Source organism: Chlamydomonas reinhardtii, chromosome 2, assembly GCF_000002595.2.
Source record: "Chlamydomonas reinhardtii strain CC-503 cw92 mt+ chromosome 2, whole genome shotgun sequence".
NCBI lineage: Eukaryota > Viridiplantae > Chlorophyta > Chlorophyceae > Chlamydomonadales > Chlamydomonadaceae > Chlamydomonas > Chlamydomonas reinhardtii.
The window spans coordinates 344,281-362,708 of NC_057005.1; the positions used below are offsets into that span (position 1 = coordinate 344,281).

Below are 18,428 nucleotides of genomic sequence, written 5' to 3' on the forward strand. Positions count from 1 at the left end.
TGTTGGACTCGGCACTCGACAAGGACGGCTACCCCAGTTCAAGTCGCATGGAATTACCGCACCACCGCCCGCCACCACTCAACACCACCCGCCACCACCCGCCACCACTCAACCACCACTCAACACCACCCGCCACCACTCAATCACTACTCACCACCACTCAACCACCACTCAACCACCACTCAACCACCGCCCGCCACAGGACCAGCTGTCGGCTGTGATGGACCGCATCGGGCGGCGTGTGCGGCAGGACGAGCTGGACGGCGCCCTGTTCGCCGCACTGGCGGGGGCGCGCACCGCGGCGCAGAGGGTGGACGTCACGCGGGCCTGGCAGGCGGCGCTGAGCCAGGCGGCGGACCGGCTGCAGCAGCAGCTGGGCGCAGGAGCGGCGGAGGCGGAGATAGCGGAGGCGGCAAAGGGTGTCGCAGCAGGGGGCGCGAAGCAGCGTGTGAGGAAGGGCGCTCTGGAGGCTGCAGATGGCGACAGCGGCGGTGGCGGTGGCGGCGGGCTAACAGCGGCGCAGGCCGCGGAGCTCAAGAGCCGGCATGCGACTCTTCAGGTGGCGCTGACTAAGGCTGGCGTGCAGCTGAAGGCGGCGGAAGAGATGCTGGCGGCGGAGGAGGCGGCGGCGGCAGCGGCAGCGGAAGAGAAGGTGAAGGCTAGCCCGCGCAAGGCGCAAGGGCGGCCCAAGAAAACGGCAGCGGCAGGCAGCGGTGCCGCCGCCACCTCGCCTTCGGCTGCGGCGCCTGTTCAGGCATTGGATTTGGATCAAGTGATGGCGCAGGAGCGTGATGCCACTACTGCTACTGCTAGTGCTACAGCTGTCGACACAGATGCGGCTGCGGCGGGGGACGGGGCTGGGCTGGGGGACGCGCTGCAGCACCTGCACCGCAGCGTGTTGAGGCGGGTCGTGGCCGGCACGGACCGGGCACAGCGGCCGGGGGAGTGGGACCAGTCCACACGCGTCAAGGTGGGCGGGTTGAAGGCTGGGGGCTGGGGGCTGAGGGGGGCCGCGGCCCGCAGGCTGAGGGGCCCTGAGGGCGGCTGAGGGCGAATGCGCGCTGTTGTTGGGTCAGTGCAATGGGGTCGGCGGGCTGGGTTGGGGGCGGTTGCAGGTGGTGGTGGTGGTGGTGGTGATGTGGGGATGTGGGGATGTGGTGGTTGGCAGGCTGTGTGGGGCGTGGCGCGGGCCGGGGGCGGGGAGGAGGCACGCGCTGACTGCTGCACCGCCTGTGCGGCCGCAACACCCTCGCCGACCTGCGCAGTTCGACGACTGCCCCCTTCACGTGTTACGATTTGGGTCAAGCATTCCGTCTTGCATGGGCGGCTACCCCCTCCTCCTCCTCCTAACTAATTGTGCCTGCCATTGGCCCCCCCCCCTGTCAGGTGGGGGCCTGCCTGCTGGACCTCATGCTTCGACTGCTCGAGGTGGAGGTGGAGGCGGAGGCGGACGAGGCGGCGGAGGCGGAGGCGGCGGACGAGGAGGCGGTGGGCGGGGGCGGTGACAGCGGCCGGGCGGGGGGCAGGCAGCGTGTGATGGAGCCGGCGCTGCGCCACAGCACCGGCGCTGCCGCCACGTTCCACCACGGCGGCTTCCAGACACCCGGGCTCGTGATGCTGCACCCGCAGGTGGGTGGGTGGGTGGGTGGGTGGGTGGGTGGGGGTGGGACAGAGTAGGCGCGGGTGAGGAAGGGGCGGCTGCGTGACGACCCAGGCATGGCTGGTGGCTGGGCTGGGCGTGTGAGCCACGCACCGCCACCTCGCCACACTGCCGAAGTCTGCTGTCGACACCTCTGCCTGCCTGCTGCGCCTTCCTCGCTAACCCCTCACACCCCCACCTCGCTGCTCGTCACCACGGCTGCAGGTGTTGCGGCAACTGGAGGGCGATGTCGCGGTGAGGGCCGGCACGTGGGGGGCAGGGAGGGGGGGCACAACTGGGTGGCACTGGGCGGGGGCGAAACAGCCTTGACGCGGGCGACAGCCTGAACGCGGCGCCCAGCAGCTCCCCCTGTGGCGGGCAAGACCCGAACCCTTGTGTCGGCCACACCGCCCTCCAGCGCGTCTTTGCCCACCACCGCCGTGGTCATGAGCACTTGTCACTGGAACCCTGCCTGCCCCTGCCACTCCCCCCTCTACACCTTCACCTCTTAAGTAATCATCATTGTACCCCCCCCCGGTAACAACGCGTCTGCTATGAATGCGACATTACAAGAAGGGACGCGTCTGCTATGCTACTGTTCCTGGTTACACCTTCACTTCTTAGTTAATCATGATCGCAAACCCCCCACACACTTACACACACACACACTTACACACCTGCCCACAGCTGCAGCGGCTGCTGCAGCCGCGCTTCATGCCCATGGTTGTGGAGCCGCGGCCCTGGTGCGGCACCCGCGCGGGCGGCTTCCTGTCGCAGACGGTGCCGGTGATGAAGACGCAGTACAGCCCGGCGGTGAGGGGGGCGGGGGGGGGGGGCGGGGGGGTGGGGCGGGGGGGGGGGGCGGAGGTTGTTTCCACCGAGCAAAGCAAAAGCGAGGAGATTATGGGAGTGTGTTTGTGTGTATTTGCCCGCCGAGGGGTGGAGAGGCAATGCCCCCGCACTCCGCGCCCCTTTCCCCCTCCCCCTTGTGCAGGTGATGGAGCGGCTGGCCTCCGCGCACGCCGCGGGCCGCATGACGCCGCTGTACCAGGCGCTGACGGTGCTGGGCAATGTGCCGTGGCGCATACACGGCCGCCTGCTGGACGTCATGGAGACCGTGCAGCGGCAGGGTGAGGGGAGGGGGAGGGGGGAGAGGGTGGGGTTGAGTGTGTGTGTGTGGGGGGGGGGGTTACATTCATGAACAGTTAAGGAAGTGGTAGTATAGGGGGAGGGGTAGTTTGTTCCAGTCCCCACCGATAACGAACCCAATGCAAAGGAGCGAGGAGGGGAGGGGGCGTTTGTGTGTGAAGTTATGTGTGGGGGGGGCGTGTGGCGCGATTGCGTGCGTGGGGGTACCGGCAGCCGGCGCGGTGTGCAGGAGGTGGGGACCATGGGAGGAGTGGAGGAGTGGGGCGCGCCTGGGGCCTTGGTTTGAGGACTCGTGGTCGGGGTCGGGGACTGCGCACTGGGGAGAACACGGTGCCACTTCCGCCCCTGCTGCTGCCCCTACTGCTGCCCCTGCTGCCCCTGCCCCTGCTGCTGCAGGCGGCGGGCGGCTGGGCCTGCCCCAGAACCAGCCTCAGGAGCTGCCGACCCGCTTCACCAGCGCCCTCAACCACGTGTGGCGGGTGAGTGCGCGGCCGCCCAGTCCCTGTGCGCGCATGACGGTGGGGGGCTGTGAGGCTGCAGGCACTGTAGGGAAAGAATGCACAAGGGAAATGCGTGGGGGCTGGTTCGGTTTTCCCGCAACTACCCTGCCATGCCCGCCCTCCACACATAAACACACACACACACACACACGCACACGCACTGACCCCTCCTCCCCGCACTCCCCCCCGCACCGCCCTGTGCAGCCGCTGCTGGGTGCCGACACGCCGGCGCAGTGCGGCACGCCCTACCTGCGGCTGCAGCGCGAGGGGCGGCGGGGCGGGCAGCTGCTGGTGGGGGCGGGGCGCATGAGCGAGTCGGAGGAGGAGGCCTACCAGCACCAGTGCGACGTGAGTGGGGGGCAGTAGGGGGCGTGCAGTGGGGGGCGTGCAGTGGAAGGCGGGGGACGTGCAGTGTGGGCGTGTGTCAGAAGGCACCAAGGGAAGGGAACACTCAGGACTGCCGAGCATGCGCTGTATGTGTTGAGGGCACAAGGAAAGAAGTATGCAGTGATTTTATATGCGGTGCGTGTGTGTGTGTGTGTGTGTGTGTGTGTGTGTTTGCCGCTATCACCGCTTACTACCACTTGTCGTTGCCTTTGCTTTCTGCCGCTACTGCTACTGCCGTGACTGCTACTGCCGCTGCTGCTGCTGCTGCTGCTGCTGCTGCTGCTGCTGCTGCTGCTGCTGCTGCAGGCTGTGCGGCTGCTCAACCGCAATGAGTCGGGACTGCGATGTGCGCTCAAGTACCGCCTGGACGTGGCGCGGCAGTACACTGGCCGGTACGACCTGGGGGCGGGCGTGTACCAGCTGTACGGCACTGACGTACCAACTGCGGCCGACGGCGCCGTGGCGGCGGCGGCGGCTGGCGGCGGCGAGGGCGGCGGCGGTGGTGGTGGTGGTCTGCTGGCTGGCAGTGCGGCTGGCAGCGGCCGCCCCATCCTGTTCTACCAGCCCCACCACGTCGACTTCCGGTGCGCGTGTGTGTTGCAAAGCACAAGGAGAACGTAGCGCAAAGACAGTGTATGCGATGCAGCAAATCGCGCGTGTGCGTGTGCGTGTGCGCTTTTCGGTAACGGTGCCTTGGACGTTGTTGTTGTGCTGGCACGTGCGTGTAGGCCTGTGTGACTATGTATTGCGCCGCCGCAGCTGTCACCGCCAAACTCGCCATGACCATCCCACTTACAAGCCCCTGCCCCCAACCCACCCACCTGCCTGCCCCCCCCCGCCCACCTGCCCCCCCCCTCCTCCTGTGCAGCGGCCGCGCCTACCCGCTGCACCCGCACCTGCACCACCTGGGCGACGACGCCACCCGCGGCCTGCTGCAGTTCGGGCGCGGCCGGCCACTGGGCGAGCGCGGCTTCGACTGGCTGCTCATGCAGGTGGGGGGAAGGAGCATGGGAGGGGCGTGGGAAGGGCTTGGGGGCACGGGGATGAGCGGCAGCCGGGAACGGAGGAGAAGTGGCCTTCACCTGTGCCCTGCCCGCCCCTTGCGCCTTGTGTATGCTCCTCACCGGTATTGGAGGCGTGGAGGCGTGGAGGCGTGGAGGCGTGGAGGCGTGGAGGCGTGGAGGCGTGGAGGCGCTCGCGCGCAGAGGCGGCACACGCATGCCCACACGCTCACGTGCTCACCCGTGTGCCTGTGCGTCTGCGTCTGCAGGTTGCCAACCTGTGGGGCCAGGGTGTGGACAAGCGGCCACTGGCGGAGCGGCTGGAGTGGGCGCGGCAGCAGCTGCCGGCGGTGCGGGCGGCGGCGGCGCACCCGCTGGAGGGGGGCGGCACATGGTGGCAGCGCGCGGAGAAGCCGTGGCAGGTAGGTGGGTGGGTGGGTGGGCGGGCGGGTGGGCGCGGTGGGGGTGGGGGTGCAGGTGGGGTGGGTGGGCGGATGGGGTCTGGGGTGCCCTGTTGAACCTCGTTATTTAGGCCCCTGCACCCCCGCCCTGTGTGTGCCCCCCTCCTCCTGCCGCCTCGCCGCCTCAGATGCTGGCCACCTGCTTCGAGGTGGCTGACGCGCTGGACTCCAGCGGCGGCGTCAACCCCACCGCCTTCATCAGCCACCAGCCTGTGAACCAGGTGCGAGGCGTCGTGTGAGGCGTGCGTGTGTCAGTGAGTGTGTGTGTGTGTGTGTGTGTGTTATGTGTGTGTGTGTGTGTGTGTTGTGCGTGTGTGTGTGTGTGTGTTGAAGAAGTAAAGGAGGGTGTGTGGTGTCAAGTCCATGAGTTGCGGGCAATCCCCGACGTCGGAAGTCCAAGTTCATCCACTCCTCCTTGCATGGCTGCCTCCCACCTCCCACCTCCCTCCCTCCCTCCCTCCCCCCTCTCCCCCCGCACCCAGGACGGCACCTGCAACGGGCTGCAGCACTACGCGGCACTGGGTCGCGACCTGCGCGGCGGCACCGCAGTGAACCTGGTGCCGGCAGACCGGCCCCAGGACGTGTACCAGGTACCTGCGGGGGGGGGAGGCGGAGGGAAAAGCGGGTGCGCATACGTCCTGTGGCCGTGTGGGTTTTGCGTCATGTCCACGTCCCATCCTCCTTCTCCACCTGCTCGCGCCCCCCCTGGGTGGGCTTTCTGATGATGACGGGACTTTTGGTTGGGCTCGGGCACATAACCAACCACCACCACCACCACCACCACCACCACCACCACCATTGCTGCTGCCCCCCGCCCCCGTCCCCCCTTCCCCCCAGGCTGTTGCTGACGCGGTGGCTGAGCGGGTGGAGCTGGCTCGTGCGCAGGGCCGCTCGGAGGCAGCCAAGGTGGGCGGGCGGGGGGCGGGGCAGCTGCGGGGACACGCACACAGGCTTGCGCACACGCATTGGGAGGATGTAGCAGGAAACATTGAGGGGCTTGGAGGGGGGTGCATTGGCCTTCCCGTTCATGCAGCCGCACACACTGGCTTGCTTGGCTCCGTCTCGCTGCTGTCACGCCACTCCCACCACCTGCTGCTGCCTCTGCTGCCGCCCCACCCACCCACGCCCACGCCCTGCTGTCACCACCCCACGCACCCCCGCCCCCACCCCGCACCCACCCCCAGATCCACGGCCACGTGGACCGCAAGCTGGTCAAACAGAGCGTCATGACGTACGTGTACGGCGTCACATTTGTGGGGGCGCGCGACCAGATCGAGAGCCGCCTGGAGGAGCGGGGCTGGGGCAACCCCAAGGAGCGGCGCAAGGTGAGGGGGGAGGCGGGGGCGTGGGTGGCGGGCGGTGGGTGGTGGGTGGGGACCAGGGTCACGATGCCGCCACACCTCAGTCCCTGGGGCTCCCTAGCACACACGCGTGCACACGGCCACAACACGTACTGTTACCGCTACCTGACACAACACACACCCGCTGTCCTGTGCGTATTGTTTTCCTTGTGCTCTTTAACACACACGCCCGCCCTGCCGCCGCTGTGTGTTTGTGCCGCCCCACCAGGTGGCCACCTACGTGGCGGGTATTGTGTTTGAGTCCATGAGCGACGTGTTCGGGCCGGCGGTGCGCGTGAGGTCCTGGCTGGAGGACTGCGCCAAGGTGGGGAGGAGGGAGGGGGAGCGGGAGGGGGGAAGGAGGAGCAGGGGGATCAGCACGTGCTGGGAAAGCACAAGGGGCGTGTGCTTGTGTGCGCTTAGCTCGCACAGGTGTTTGTTCATGCTGCATGGCACCACAGACGCCACTGGTGTGCAGCTCCTGTCCAAGTCCTCAGCCACGCTGACCACCATTACACGCCCGCCTCACTAGTAGTGGGTTGGTACTTACAGCCCCCGCCTCCCTCTGCCCCCCCTGTCTACTTCGCTACACTTCTCTGTACCAATCCTTGCAACCCCCCCTGCCCCTGCCCCTGCCCTCCCCGCAGTACGCGGTGTCCGCCGGCGCCCCGGTGGTGTGGACCAGCCCACTGGGCTTCCCGGTGGAGCAGCCCTACCGCAAGGTGCCCACCCTGTCCGTGCACACGTCGCTGCAGGTGGGCAGGCGCTGTGTGTGTGTGTGTGTGGAAGGGGGGTATGTACCGGCCCAAACTAGAGCAAAGCAAGTCAAGCTAGCGGAGGGGGGCGAGGGGGGCGCCGTCCATGCATGACAGAGCGAAAGCCCAAGCGCACGGGGGCGGGGGCCACATGCCCGAGCGAAGGCTACCGGGGAAGGGCTAGGCCTTGCGCCTGCCCCCTGCCCCCGGCTCCTCCCTGCGCACACACACACACACACACACACACACATACACACACACACACACACACACACGGCGTCGTCTGGGCGGGCTTTCGTTTCGTTTTTTTAAACACACACACACACCTCGCCGCCACACGCCCCACCCTGCCCGCACAGACATTCAGCATCCGTGACAACAGTCGCGACGCGGTGTCGCCGCTGGACGTGCGCAAGCAGTGCTCCGGCTTCCCGCCCAACTACGTGCACTGGTGGGTGACTTGTTGCGTTTGTGGTTGGGATGTTTGTATCGTTCCAGAAGAACTAAGGCTAAGGCGCAAGCCTGTGTGGGAGGGCTGGGGGCGCTATGGCAGCCGTCCGGTTCACCAGGTGGCATGTGCGCCAACGGTGACCCCGCATACATGTGTGCGCACACACGCACACATGGTCTTTGCGCTTTCTTGTCCGTATGCTCTCTGTCACATACACAATTACACACGCGCACGCCAACACGCACACACACACGCACAGTCAACCACACAATGTGTGTGCATCATACAAACACACACACACACACACACACACACGCCCTCGCCCTCGCCGCAGCCTGGACGGCGCGCACATGATGATGACTGCCCGGGCGGTGCGGGAGGCGGGCGCGTGCTTCGCCGCCGTGCACGACAGCTACTGGACACATGCGGCGTCGGTGGACCTCATGAACAAGGCCATCCGGTGAGCAGGGGGAGCAGGAGGAGGAGGGGGAGGAGGAGGGGGGGATTTTGGCGTTCATGGAGGACAATGCGGTTGAATCACGAGTAATGGAGTGCCGACATCCACCAGGAACAAAAGGGCAGAAATGGATAGGGGAGGGAAGTGTGTTTGGGAAATCGGGGGATGGCTCAGATTGTGTTTTGGCCGTCACTGTCTGTCATTTCTGCGCGGCGCCGCAGTGGCACACGCGCGCCCCCGAGCCCCTGCGCTGAGATCCTGCCTCCGCTGCCCCTTGGCACGCCCCAACACCCAACTTGCCTGACCAGTTGCCGTGTGCCCCACTACCCTGACCCGCCCTCTGTGCCGCTGCCCCCCGCCCCCCACCCTCAGCGACACCTTTGTCCAGCTTCACGAGCGGCCGCTGCTGCACGAGCTGCGCCGCGAGCTGCTGCGCAACCCCGAGTACAGCGGGGCCACCGCCGCCCTGCCGCGCGTGCCGGCGCCCGGGCAGCTGGACCTGTCGGTGGTGCGGCAGTCCACCTACTTCTTCTCCTAGCGGGCGGGGGGGAGCCTGTGGTTGTGGAGGCGTGTGTGTGTATGGGGGGGGGCGATAGCCGGCCAATGCAAGACGGGGGCTGGGCAGCAGGCCAGGAGGAGGCGTCTTCGAGGTGCCGGTGCGGTGGGGGGGTGTGGAGGAGCGTGTGAGTTGGCTTGGGCGGAATCACCTGGGTGGGAGAGGCATATTGGCGGTTGGCTTGGGCTGTGGTGCTAGCCTGGAGCACACGACGGCGTCTTGTATTTGCATTCACACTAGCAAGCATTACTCTGAAGTGGTGTGGTGGGTGTGCTCTGTAGGGGTGTTTGTGGTGGGGGCGAGAGGCGAGTGGGGGTGAAGCTGACTTGAGGGGCGCCGCTGCAGGGGATGCGGTGTGGGCATGTGGGCCCATACATGGTGTGTGGGGTCGGTAGGGTGTGGGATGGTGTGCTGGTGCGGCAGGATGGCTGTGTGTGTGTGTGAACGCGGCTGCAGCGGCGGCGGATGAGAGAACAGGGTTTGTTTGCAGGGTTTTGCTGGTGTCTTGCTACTTGGGCTGACTGGAGTCCAACCTCAGGAGCGGCTAAGTACCGCAAGCATGGGCCTGCTTAAGAATTGATGGTAGGCCGCCTTGGGCAGCTGTTGCGAACAGGCCGGAACAGGCGTGCAATGGGTTGCAGCTAGGCCCGCGCGGCCGGCTTGCCTTCACTGTGTCTGACCGTGTGTGCAAATGGCCAGGCGCCTGTCGTGTGCTGCGGGTGGTTCTGACTGTTGCACACCCAGTGTCAAGTGTATCCTCCCCCCGGGGTGTGACGCCTGTGACATGGGTTGCCGGGTCCCAAGGAGCAGGAGGGCTGGCCGCAGCGTGTGGGGGCGAGCGCAGACGCGGGAGCCTGAGAGGGACTGGCACCCAGCACACTGCTTTACATGCACGATGCACATTTTAATACTTGTCTGACGTCAACATAGCACCCCCGCTCGTAACACAGTCTGATCCAAGCTGCACGACACAGCCCATGTACGGTACACCCGAAGCGGAAGTGCACGGGGCCGCAGCATGGCGCCCGCCTGCGCAGTGCAGTGTCTGACAGGTCGCAGCACGTATCGCGTGTGCCAGCGTCACATCAAGTCGTCATGTCGTGTCATCCGACAGTCATTGAGTAATGTCCGAAAGGCGTCAAGATCTTGCGTCTATTATCTGTTGTATCGGTCACATCCCTTCTTCAAATCCACACAACAGCACCACGCAGCCTGTGCTCCACACCGCCTTGCATATCGCTGGCACACATGCTGCACCTCACACCTCACCCCACCTCATGACGTCGCGCCACCACACCGGATTTCGTGCACCGTCATTGTCAAACATGGGGCACAACACCCGGCCTGACCCCAGTGAGACAGCTGCCGGGTCAGCACGCCGCACGTCACACGTCACACGACACCCGCGGACTCCACCTCCGCACAACAGTAACCCCGCCGACCCCCAACCCACCGCGACCCGTCAACAGTCCAAACACCAGACAGGTAGCGTCCGCATCAAACGCCACGTAGACGCCACCCGCCCACCTCCCTGCTCCTCCTCGCCTACTGCTGCTACTGGTGCTGCTGCTGCTACTGGTGCTGCTGCTGCGGCGGCTGCATGCTGGCAGACACCATGGGGCGCGGCGGCGGCATGTAGCCAGGCGGCGGCGCGCCGTACCCGGGCGGCGCGCCGTAGCCCATGGGCCGCGGCGGCGCCATGCCTCCGGGGCCTCCGGGGCCGCCGCCTTCCCCGCCTGGCCGCATGCCGGGCGGCCCGCCCGGCGCCCGCGAGCCCATGGCCGAGGGGTCCATGGACGGGTAGTAGGAGGCGGCGCTGCCGGGCGCCGCGCCGCCGTAGCCGCCGGCGCCGCTGGTGGAGGGCTGCATGGGGTCGGCGGCGGCGGCGTTGCGGGCTGCGGGCGCGGGCGGCGGGCGGCCCCACATGAGCTTGACGCGCGCGCCCTTGATGAGCGGGTTGCCGCCCAGCTCCTCCGCCGCCTTCTCCGCGGCGGAGCGCGTGGTGTAGGTCACGAAGGCGCAGCTCTTGACGTCCATCTGCGGCAGGGGCAGGGGCAGGGGGAAGGGCCAGAGGGTGGTAACCATGGGAACACGAGTACGTCCTGAGACGGCATCGGAGGTACAAGAGGCAGCAGCGCGACCTCAGGGGTATCGGTGCCGGAAGGAGCGCTCCGGCGAGGCGCGTCCCCACCGCCCGCAGCCGCACACCCACCCGGGCAGCACCCAGGCAGCACCCGCTACACGCCTCGCCGCGCCTCCCCTGCAGTCCGGCGCCGGCAGCCCGACGCACACACACCCCCCCGGGACAACGCCCGCACCTTGCGCACGCTGGCCAGCTCTCCGAATGAGTAGAAGGCGTCCCGCACGTCGTCCTCGGTGATGGAGGCGTCCACCCCGCCCACGTACAGCGTGGTGATGGAGCTGCGGGGAGGAAGGGGGGGTAGCCATCCATGGGATGGTGTGTATCAAATATGATATATGGGGGGGGGGGGCGGGCAGGGAGGCAGGGGAGGAGGGGGCAGAAGTCAGTACGGGAGTCGCTGACTAGAGAGGTCGTAGCGAGGCGGAGACAGGGGCGCATGAGGTGAGTTGTTTTGTGTGTGTGTGTGCTTTGGGACTGCCTGCCTGCCCCGCCCGCCCCGCCCCGCCCGCCGCACCACCCCGCCCCCTGCCCACTCACGTGTCCTCCGGCGGCGTGAGCTTGTTGAGCTCGTCCACCCGCTTGAGCATCTTGGCGGCCACGGGGTCGTTTGTGCCGTAGTAGCGGTCCTTGTAGGACTGGTTGGCCAGCGCCGGGTCGGCGGTGGGCAGCTCGTGCCGGTAGGGGCACTCGGCGCCGCGCGTGCACTGCCCCTTGGCGAAGAAGGAGCACACGCGCGCTTGGTTGCGCTGTGCGGGTGAAAAGGAGGAAGGGAGAGAGTAAGGGAGAGAGGAAGGGAGAGAGGGGAAGCAGGGGTGGAGGAAGAGTGAGCGAAGGTGGTCCAATCAGCTCAAACAAGCCGGCTAAGGGGCGTGGGGAGGTGACAGGAAGGGGGCAGGGTGGGGGGCAGCGGGAGAGGGTGCCTGATTGACTGAAGTTTGTTCCGAGCTCCAACTAGACGAACACCCTCCTCTTGCCGTGCGGAACCATGCAGCGGAGCACGCGGGTTTCACTCGTGGGCCTTTTACGTTTGCTCTTTGTGGCCCCGCTGATTTACCGCCGTTACAGCCGCTCCCGCTGTGCAGCACTCGCCACTCCTTCCTCCCCTCCCTCCCTGGGCGGCTTGGTCCGGCGGCCAAACCCCAACTGCCTCCTGCCTCCTGCTCACGGCCATCCACACCATCAGCCGCCATGCAACCGCCCCCCCGCCGCGGCCGCGGCCGAGTTCTCTTACCCTTCCCCCTCCTTGGGTTTGGAGCAAACTACTCCCTCCCAAACGCCGCCCCCCCCGCCCCCCCCCACACACACCGCCCGCCTCACCTTGTAGTAGGGCTGCGAGCGCTGCAGCTTCTGCAGCATCTCGTTGGGCCGGCCCGCCGCGTAGCTGCTGCTGGCCCCGCCCACGCCGCCGCCGCCCAGTGTGCCCGCGTCCGCCTCCATCTGCAGCTTGTACTCCTTGCCCACCTCGCTCTGGGGCTCCTCGTCCGGCTTCACGCCCATGGCGGCGTCACGGACCTGCGAACGAACATGTGTGGCGGTGTGTTTGTCAGTTTGGCGGTGTGTGTGTGTGTGTGTGTGTGTTAATAGAGCACAAGGAAAACATCGCACAAAGACAGTGTATACGATGCAGCAAAGGCGGTGTGTGTGAATATATGTGTGTATGTTCAAGATGTGTGCTGGTTGAGGATGCGTGTTGGGGTGCGCATGAGCCGCAGACCAGGCCACACCCCGTGCGCCTACATGACCATGGGGTTGCTCCGAACCCGGAACACACCGGCCAAGCAGCCCGAGTTCCCCGCCTGCACCACGAGCCGCACCCGCCGCCACCCGCCAACACCCCCCTGCAGCAGGCCCCTCAACGCCCTCCTCCCCTCCCCTCCCCGACCCCCACCCTCCCGCTCCCGCCGCTCACCTGCACGGGCAGTCCGTACTCGAGGTCCAGCAGGCACACCTGGCACACGTTCTTGGCCTTGGCCACCTCCTGGCAGATCACCGTCTTCTTGTACCTGCAGGGGGGGATCAGGAGCAGGAGCAGGGGCAGGGGCAGGGGCAGGAGGCAGGCGGGCACATTCATCAGCACCAGCACCAGCACTTGCCGGTGTGCGCGCACGTTGCCCCCGGCGGCTGGCGTAGGCGACATGGGAGCCGGGTGCCCATGAGCCACCCCCTGACAACGCATGGCCGCGGACCCGGAGTGCCTGGCGGCAGTGGCACGCGGGCCCGCCGGCTGCGCCCAGTAGCCGGGTGGCGCCGCATGGTGGCGCCCCCGTGCGACCCCGAACCCAGTTCCCCGCCCCTACCCCTCAGCCCTACATGCCGCCCAGCAGCAACGCCGTGGGAGCCAACGCACCTAGCGTCGTTGCCGGGGCGCCAGCGGAAGACCGTGTAGGGGCGACCAGAAATGTGGCAGGTGCCGCCGAACTCGATCTGCGCGGTGAGTGAATGCATGGCCCGTCAACCAGGTCAACCAGTGTAGCTTTGAGTCCACAGGAACCCCAACATCTAAGTGGCAAGCAAGTTCGATGCAAACCTCCTGGGAAGCACTTACCCGCTGCATGCGCACGAAAGGATTGGGTCCCAAGCACGTCTCGCACACGATGGGCATATCCGAGCGCTCCCATCCGTCTGCTTCAGGATCCCGCAGGAGCCGGGCCGCCATTGGCTCCTGCTTTCGGGCCAAGCGCGGACTTGGCCGGGCGGAGCAAGTCCGTTGAGGGCACGCCGCAAGCGCTCTAAACCTCTCTTGTGGGCAGGTTTTACTTATATGTCAACTACGTGGGACGTGGAAACAAGTGGAAGTCGGCTCTCGTGAGATACAATTCACGTTGGGCTCTGTCGGCCACTTGGACGAGTACTGATGATTGAAAGTTAAAGTAAGTATGGTACAGAATTTATAGTGGATGGAAGGAAGTGTTCTCGTGGTAATTGAGCGATGTCATTCTCCATCGCGGCGCCGGCAGCCCACGCCCAACACCCGCCCCCCCTCCCATGCCTCACCGCCCCCAACCACACACCACCAACACACTCAAAACAGAACAGCGCTCCAAAAGAGCTCAGTCGGCAAGGCAGGCCCGTCTCGCATGTGTGTGTGTTTGGGCGGCGCCATGTCGTGCAGTCCAAGCATCCACCAGCGTAACGACTTCCGTGGCCTTCCGCCCCCTTGAACGTATCATTCCGCAATTTGCCACGTGGCATGGCAGCCTTGTTCGTGGTAACCACACGCGGCTACATCGCCCGCAAGGCAAAACCACTGCGTGAAACCCCTTCTCCCCCTGCTCTGCATGCGCCTTCCTCGGCCCCCCTCTTCGTCTTGTCACTGCTAGGATTTAGGACAGCATCGGAGATACCGGGTCTGTTCATCGTCCTGGAACACATGTTGCTCGGGACTAATCGCTGCACTGCGCCTCTCTCCACGTCTCCTTCCGCAGGCGTGTCTGCACGCTGCACCCGACCCGCCCCAACCCATCCCGTCTCGCCCACGTGCACCAGCAGCCGCCCAACCCATCAAGCATTAGCTACAGTGCCGCAGCAGCGCATTGCGCCCCCACCAGCCCGGCCGTGCGTGCAAGGAGGTGTGGTACCACCATGGCCGCTGGGTGCGGGGGGCGGTGGCGCGCCCCACCAGCCGCACCCACGCCCAGCTGCTGCCCCGCCCTGCATTAGGACTGCCCTGTAGCACTGCACAGCCACCCCGGCAGCCCTGCCCCGCGTCTGGGGAACGGTGTTGCAATTAGTTAGCACTGGTCCCGAAATCCCTGACATAGCAGAGCGAGCGAGCGAGCGTGGACCCCCGACCGGGCGTGCTTGTCCTTCTAAGTTGCCGCTATTAACCTTTTACTTGTCATGGTACCTTGGATAGCAAGTTAGTGCTTCTCCTGACTCTGCTGAGTCCAAGAACGCGCCTAGTACTCATGCCACGAGAGTTTCATCATTCCAGCATGCATAATAAATTTGTCACTCAGGCAGAGCATTTGCGGGGCGCGCAATGTTTAGCGGGGCCCAAAGTCGCCATCGCGGTCGCGCCCCCATGCAGCGTTCCACCCTGGCTTTCAGGCGCGGGCGCACCTGGACTATCCCTTTCTTTGCGTCGTCCGCTTGCAAACAGAGCGGGCAAAATGGTGTCCCTCAAGCTGCAGAAGCGGCTTGCCGCTTCGGTTCTGAACTGCGGTCTGCGCAAGGTTTGGCTGGACCCCAATGAGGTCAACGAGATTTCGATGGCCAACTCCCGTAAGTAGCAATACCTAAGCGGGGGAGGTGGGGAAAGCGGGCTGCCGCCGACTCCCTGGCAGGGCAGGGCGGCGGCATCGTCGCTGGGCGAGCTGTGCAGCCCTCACTCAAGGGACCAGCCAGTGTTTTACCCTGTAAATTACCTTGTGTGCACAACGGGTGCGAGGTCCTCACCCAGGGCCGGGTGCTTCGGCACCGTCGCCATCGCGCTGTGGAGCCCTGACCCCTGCGCATCGCCTTGAACCCGCAGGCCAGAACGTGCGGAAGCTCATCAAGGACGGCCTCATCTTCCGTAAGCAGCCCGTCATCCACTCCCGCGACCGCGCTCGCCGCTCGGCGGAGGCCAAGGCCAAGGGCCGCCACACCGGCTACGGTGCGTTAGAATGTTGGCTGTGGGACATGCAGAGTTGCAGCGGACGAGCAGGCGGCTCCAGCGCGGTCAGCAGCACTGGCGGACGCAGTATGAGCAGCAGCATCTCTCGCGGTGCCATGCGAGCGGCCTGGCGCACTCTGGTGGGCCTGCGTGCAGCTGCCCTGGAGCTGCACGGCGTTCGGGGCATACGGACGCGCGACTGCTATTTTATGGGCGCTGGAGGCAATTTCGGGTACCCAACGAGGATCGTCCGCAGCAGATGCGTTGGGGCAAGCTCACATGCAGCTATATGAAGACGAAATGCCCTCAATTTCGGGGGAATCGGCTCCAGGCTGGCGGGCGTCGCAGCAGCGGGATATTGGGGTTTCCGCCACGTAGCCAGCAGCGGCTGGCTTGCTGGCCCAGCGCCTACCCCGCGCCTCACAGCTTCTTCCCCGGCGCTCCGGCTCATAGTACAGCGTTGTACATGTCAGCGCGAGGAGGGAACACGAACGCCAGGTCTCGGGCGGCCTGCCTCGCGGGTTGTTCCGCCACCTCACCGCCAGCACGCCCACCCTCTGTGCCGTGTAGGTAAACGCCGCGGTACCCGTGAGGCCCGCCTGCCCGAGAAGGTGATGTGGATCCGCCGCCTGCGTGTGCTGCGCCGCCTCCTGAAGAAGTACCGCGACTCGAAGAAGATCGACAAGCACCTGTACCACGACCTGTACATGAAGGTGCGCTTGCTGCCCTGTTGACACGGAACTTTGCAACCACGGGGCCTGGAATTGGGCTTAGCTGCAGGTGCAAGCACTGTGTGATATTGGGCGGTCCTTGCCGGGCACTTTGAGCGAAACATGGAGGGACCACATGGAGCATGCAGCAGCGCTCTGGAGCAACCGCGGAGCTGCTCGGACGGGGGACGCAGCCGGAGCGGATGAGCACAGCCTGGCGCAGCAGCCGCAACGACTGGCGCACACCTTCAGAATAACCTGGCGTGCCCGGGGGGCTGGCGGCGGCGGCTGGCTCCGGCTGTGGCGGCGGCGCGGGTGCAGTTGCATGGTGACGGGCAGCCCGGCTGCTTGTATGGGTTGCCGTGGCACAACTACAGCTTAGCAGCGCGGCAGCAGGAGCCGGGCGGCATGTCCGCTGGCGCCCCGATGCAATGCCGTCCGCAGTCTGGCGCCCGCGGGGTGGGGGGCTAACGGCAGTTGGGGCAGCCGCCAGCAGCAGAGGCAGTATGTGCGACCAGCGGAGCGCCCCACGGGAGCGCCCCATGTATCGGGTATCGAGGGCGTCCCGGGGATGGCGGCTGAGGCGGCCGCCGTCAGTCAGCTACAAATGACAGCGCAGCCGCTGCACAGGGTCGATGGGGCAGGGCTGCTCCGCGGGGCGGCTCGCGGACAGCCGGAAACCATTTGCAGACCAGAAGGCGTGGCGTCGATGCATGGATGCATTGCGCACCACAGCGGTGCACGGGGCTGCTCCGTGTGTTGAGGGCCAGCCTAGCAGCTGCGCCGGTATTGCCGCTGTTGTCGCAGCGACCAGGCCAAAATATCAGGATTCGCCCACACCCCGAGCCGGCGCAGCAGGTTTTCCCAGACCAGCGAGAGATCAGTGTTCATGGCAACCGGCCGGCCGCAGTACGCCGGCTGGATAGCATAACAGACCATGTGCACACGCGTCCGAGCGGGCTGTCCCAGGACTGACGGTGGAACCGCCCGTGCTGCTCTCTCCGCCACATTGCACGCCCCCGCAGGTCAAGGGTAACGTGTTCAAGAACAAGCGCGTGCTGATGGAGGCCGTGCACAAGCAGAAGGCGGAGAAGGTGCGCGAGAAGACCATCGCCGACCAGTTCGAGGCGCGCCGCGCCAAGAACAAGGCGGCGCGCGAGCGCAAGGCCACCCGTCGCGAGGAGAGGCTGGCCGCGGTGAGTTGTTGGGAGGAATGAGGGGTGGGCGGGATGCAACAGCGGGACAATGCGGAAGTGGAGGCAAGGCGCCGGCCGCGGAATGGGAGCGCGAGGCTGTCTGACGCGCTGGCGGCGGGGGGGGGGAGATCGTCAGCGGGAGGCCATGGGTGGGTGGCGGAGGTGGAATGCGAGGCATGCGGGTTCGTCGGGTGCCTGAGGGAGTGCGGTCCATGGTCAGGGCGGTCCTGGTGCACGCGGCAACACCTGGGCCTCGGTGAGCCTATCCCCACGCTGCGAGCTGATCCGCCCTCCCTCCTACCCCGCCACTCCGTGTGCCCTCCCGCAGGGCCTCCACCTCGAGGCCCCGGCGACCAAGCCCGCCCCCGCCCAGAAGAAGTAGACGGTCCATCTAGCGGGCGGCACCCATCTGCCGTCTGACGGTGGTGGTGTCAATGAGAGAGTTGTCGACGGACCGCTGTAACTACCGGGGTGACCAACGACCCGAATCGTACCGCCGCGCTGTGATGGCGTGGCAGCGTCAACTGGGTGGGAGGGCTTGCGTGTATAGTGCAGCAGTAGCGACAGTTCGGTGGCGCCACTCACGCCGCAACCAGTTCCCGGAGTGCGCGCGCCGGCCAGGGGCGGGTCCACCACCCGCCACGGCCGTGTCGTGTACTGCTGGGGGCCGGGCGCAGCGCTTGGTTCCGCCAACCACCCGTCGGGTGCATAAGAATGACTTGTTGGTGTACGTGTTGGCAAGTGTAACATCCCCGTTGCCACGGACACTGGCCCTGAAGTCCTGAACAGCTCTGAGATCAGCTCGTCAAAGGCTCGCGGGCTCGCCAGCATCCCTGCCAGCGTCCTGGGCAAAACTCGAACCGGCACCCATTGAGCTTGTTGATGTTGAGATAGCCACGAATGCCAACCAATCCTGCATACCGGTGTGTTCGTGTGGACACGCAATACAATGTGTAGGCAGCAGGCCTGAACATCAGCGGAAAGTAGAGAGGGGACTGGTCTCCTAGGCTAGAGGCGTGCGGGGACTCCATAATAGACTAGTGCACATGCGGCGGGGGTCGCATGGACGCCACGCGAGGCCATAAT

General features: G+C 66.1%; 4 protein-coding genes across 4 annotated transcripts in view; 2 read left to right on the top strand and 2 right to left on the bottom strand.

Annotated features, from left to right (window-relative positions):
* CHLRE_02g075600v5 (uncharacterized protein) overlaps positions 1-9,561 on the top strand; it is a 15,232-nt gene extending 5,671 nt beyond the window's left edge. The window contains exons 8-26 of the mRNA XM_043059143.1: positions 203-970; positions 1,387-1,629; positions 1,865-1,894; positions 2,327-2,452; positions 2,634-2,769; positions 3,185-3,267; positions 3,493-3,636; positions 3,982-4,259; positions 4,544-4,667; positions 4,946-5,098; positions 5,266-5,358; positions 5,620-5,727; positions 5,975-6,043; positions 6,322-6,462; positions 6,707-6,802; positions 7,125-7,232; positions 7,592-7,683; positions 8,018-8,143; positions 8,513-9,561. Coding sequence (XP_042926777.1) covers positions 203-970; positions 1,387-1,629; positions 1,865-1,894; positions 2,327-2,452; positions 2,634-2,769; positions 3,185-3,267; positions 3,493-3,636; positions 3,982-4,259; positions 4,544-4,667; positions 4,946-5,098; positions 5,266-5,358; positions 5,620-5,727; positions 5,975-6,043; positions 6,322-6,462; positions 6,707-6,802; positions 7,125-7,232; positions 7,592-7,683; positions 8,018-8,143; positions 8,513-8,678 — 3,084 coding nt within the window. The 3' untranslated portion in view covers positions 8,679-9,561. The remainder of the gene's footprint in view (positions 1-202; positions 971-1,386; positions 1,630-1,864; positions 1,895-2,326; positions 2,453-2,633; positions 2,770-3,184; positions 3,268-3,492; positions 3,637-3,981; positions 4,260-4,543; positions 4,668-4,945; positions 5,099-5,265; positions 5,359-5,619; positions 5,728-5,974; positions 6,044-6,321; positions 6,463-6,706; positions 6,803-7,124; positions 7,233-7,591; positions 7,684-8,017; positions 8,144-8,512) is intronic.
* A 7-nt stretch (positions 9,562-9,568) lies between these two features.
* Positions 9,569-13,704, bottom strand: CHLRE_02g075650v5 (uncharacterized protein). The gene is made up of 7 exons (XM_043059144.1): positions 13,385-13,704; positions 13,187-13,263; positions 12,749-12,842; positions 12,157-12,351; positions 11,377-11,585; positions 11,015-11,117; positions 9,569-10,733 (listed from the first exon to the last, which is right to left on the bottom strand). Exons 1-7 carry the CDS (start codon positions 13,493-13,495, stop codon positions 10,269-10,271), a joined length of 1,254 nt encoding a protein of 417 aa, XP_042926778.1. The 5' UTR covers positions 13,496-13,704; the 3' UTR covers positions 9,569-10,268.
* A 49-nt stretch (positions 13,705-13,753) lies between these two features.
* Positions 13,754-14,679, bottom strand: CHLRE_02g075676v5 (uncharacterized protein). The gene has a single exon (XM_043059145.1). It carries the CDS (start codon positions 14,596-14,598, stop codon positions 14,341-14,343), a length of 258 nt encoding a protein of 85 aa, XP_042926779.1. The 5' UTR covers positions 14,599-14,679; the 3' UTR covers positions 13,754-14,340.
* A 110-nt stretch (positions 14,680-14,789) lies between these two features.
* Positions 14,790-18,101, top strand: CHLRE_02g075700v5 (ribosomal protein L19). The gene is made up of 5 exons (XM_001701583.2): positions 14,790-15,063; positions 15,314-15,436; positions 16,007-16,149; positions 17,172-17,342; positions 17,671-18,101. The coding sequence occupies exons 1-5, from the start codon at positions 14,952-14,954 to the stop codon at positions 17,722-17,724; spliced, it is 603 nt and encodes a 200-aa protein (XP_001701635.1). The 5' UTR covers positions 14,790-14,951; the 3' UTR covers positions 17,725-18,101.
* Positions 18,102-18,428: the final 327 nt, after the last annotated feature.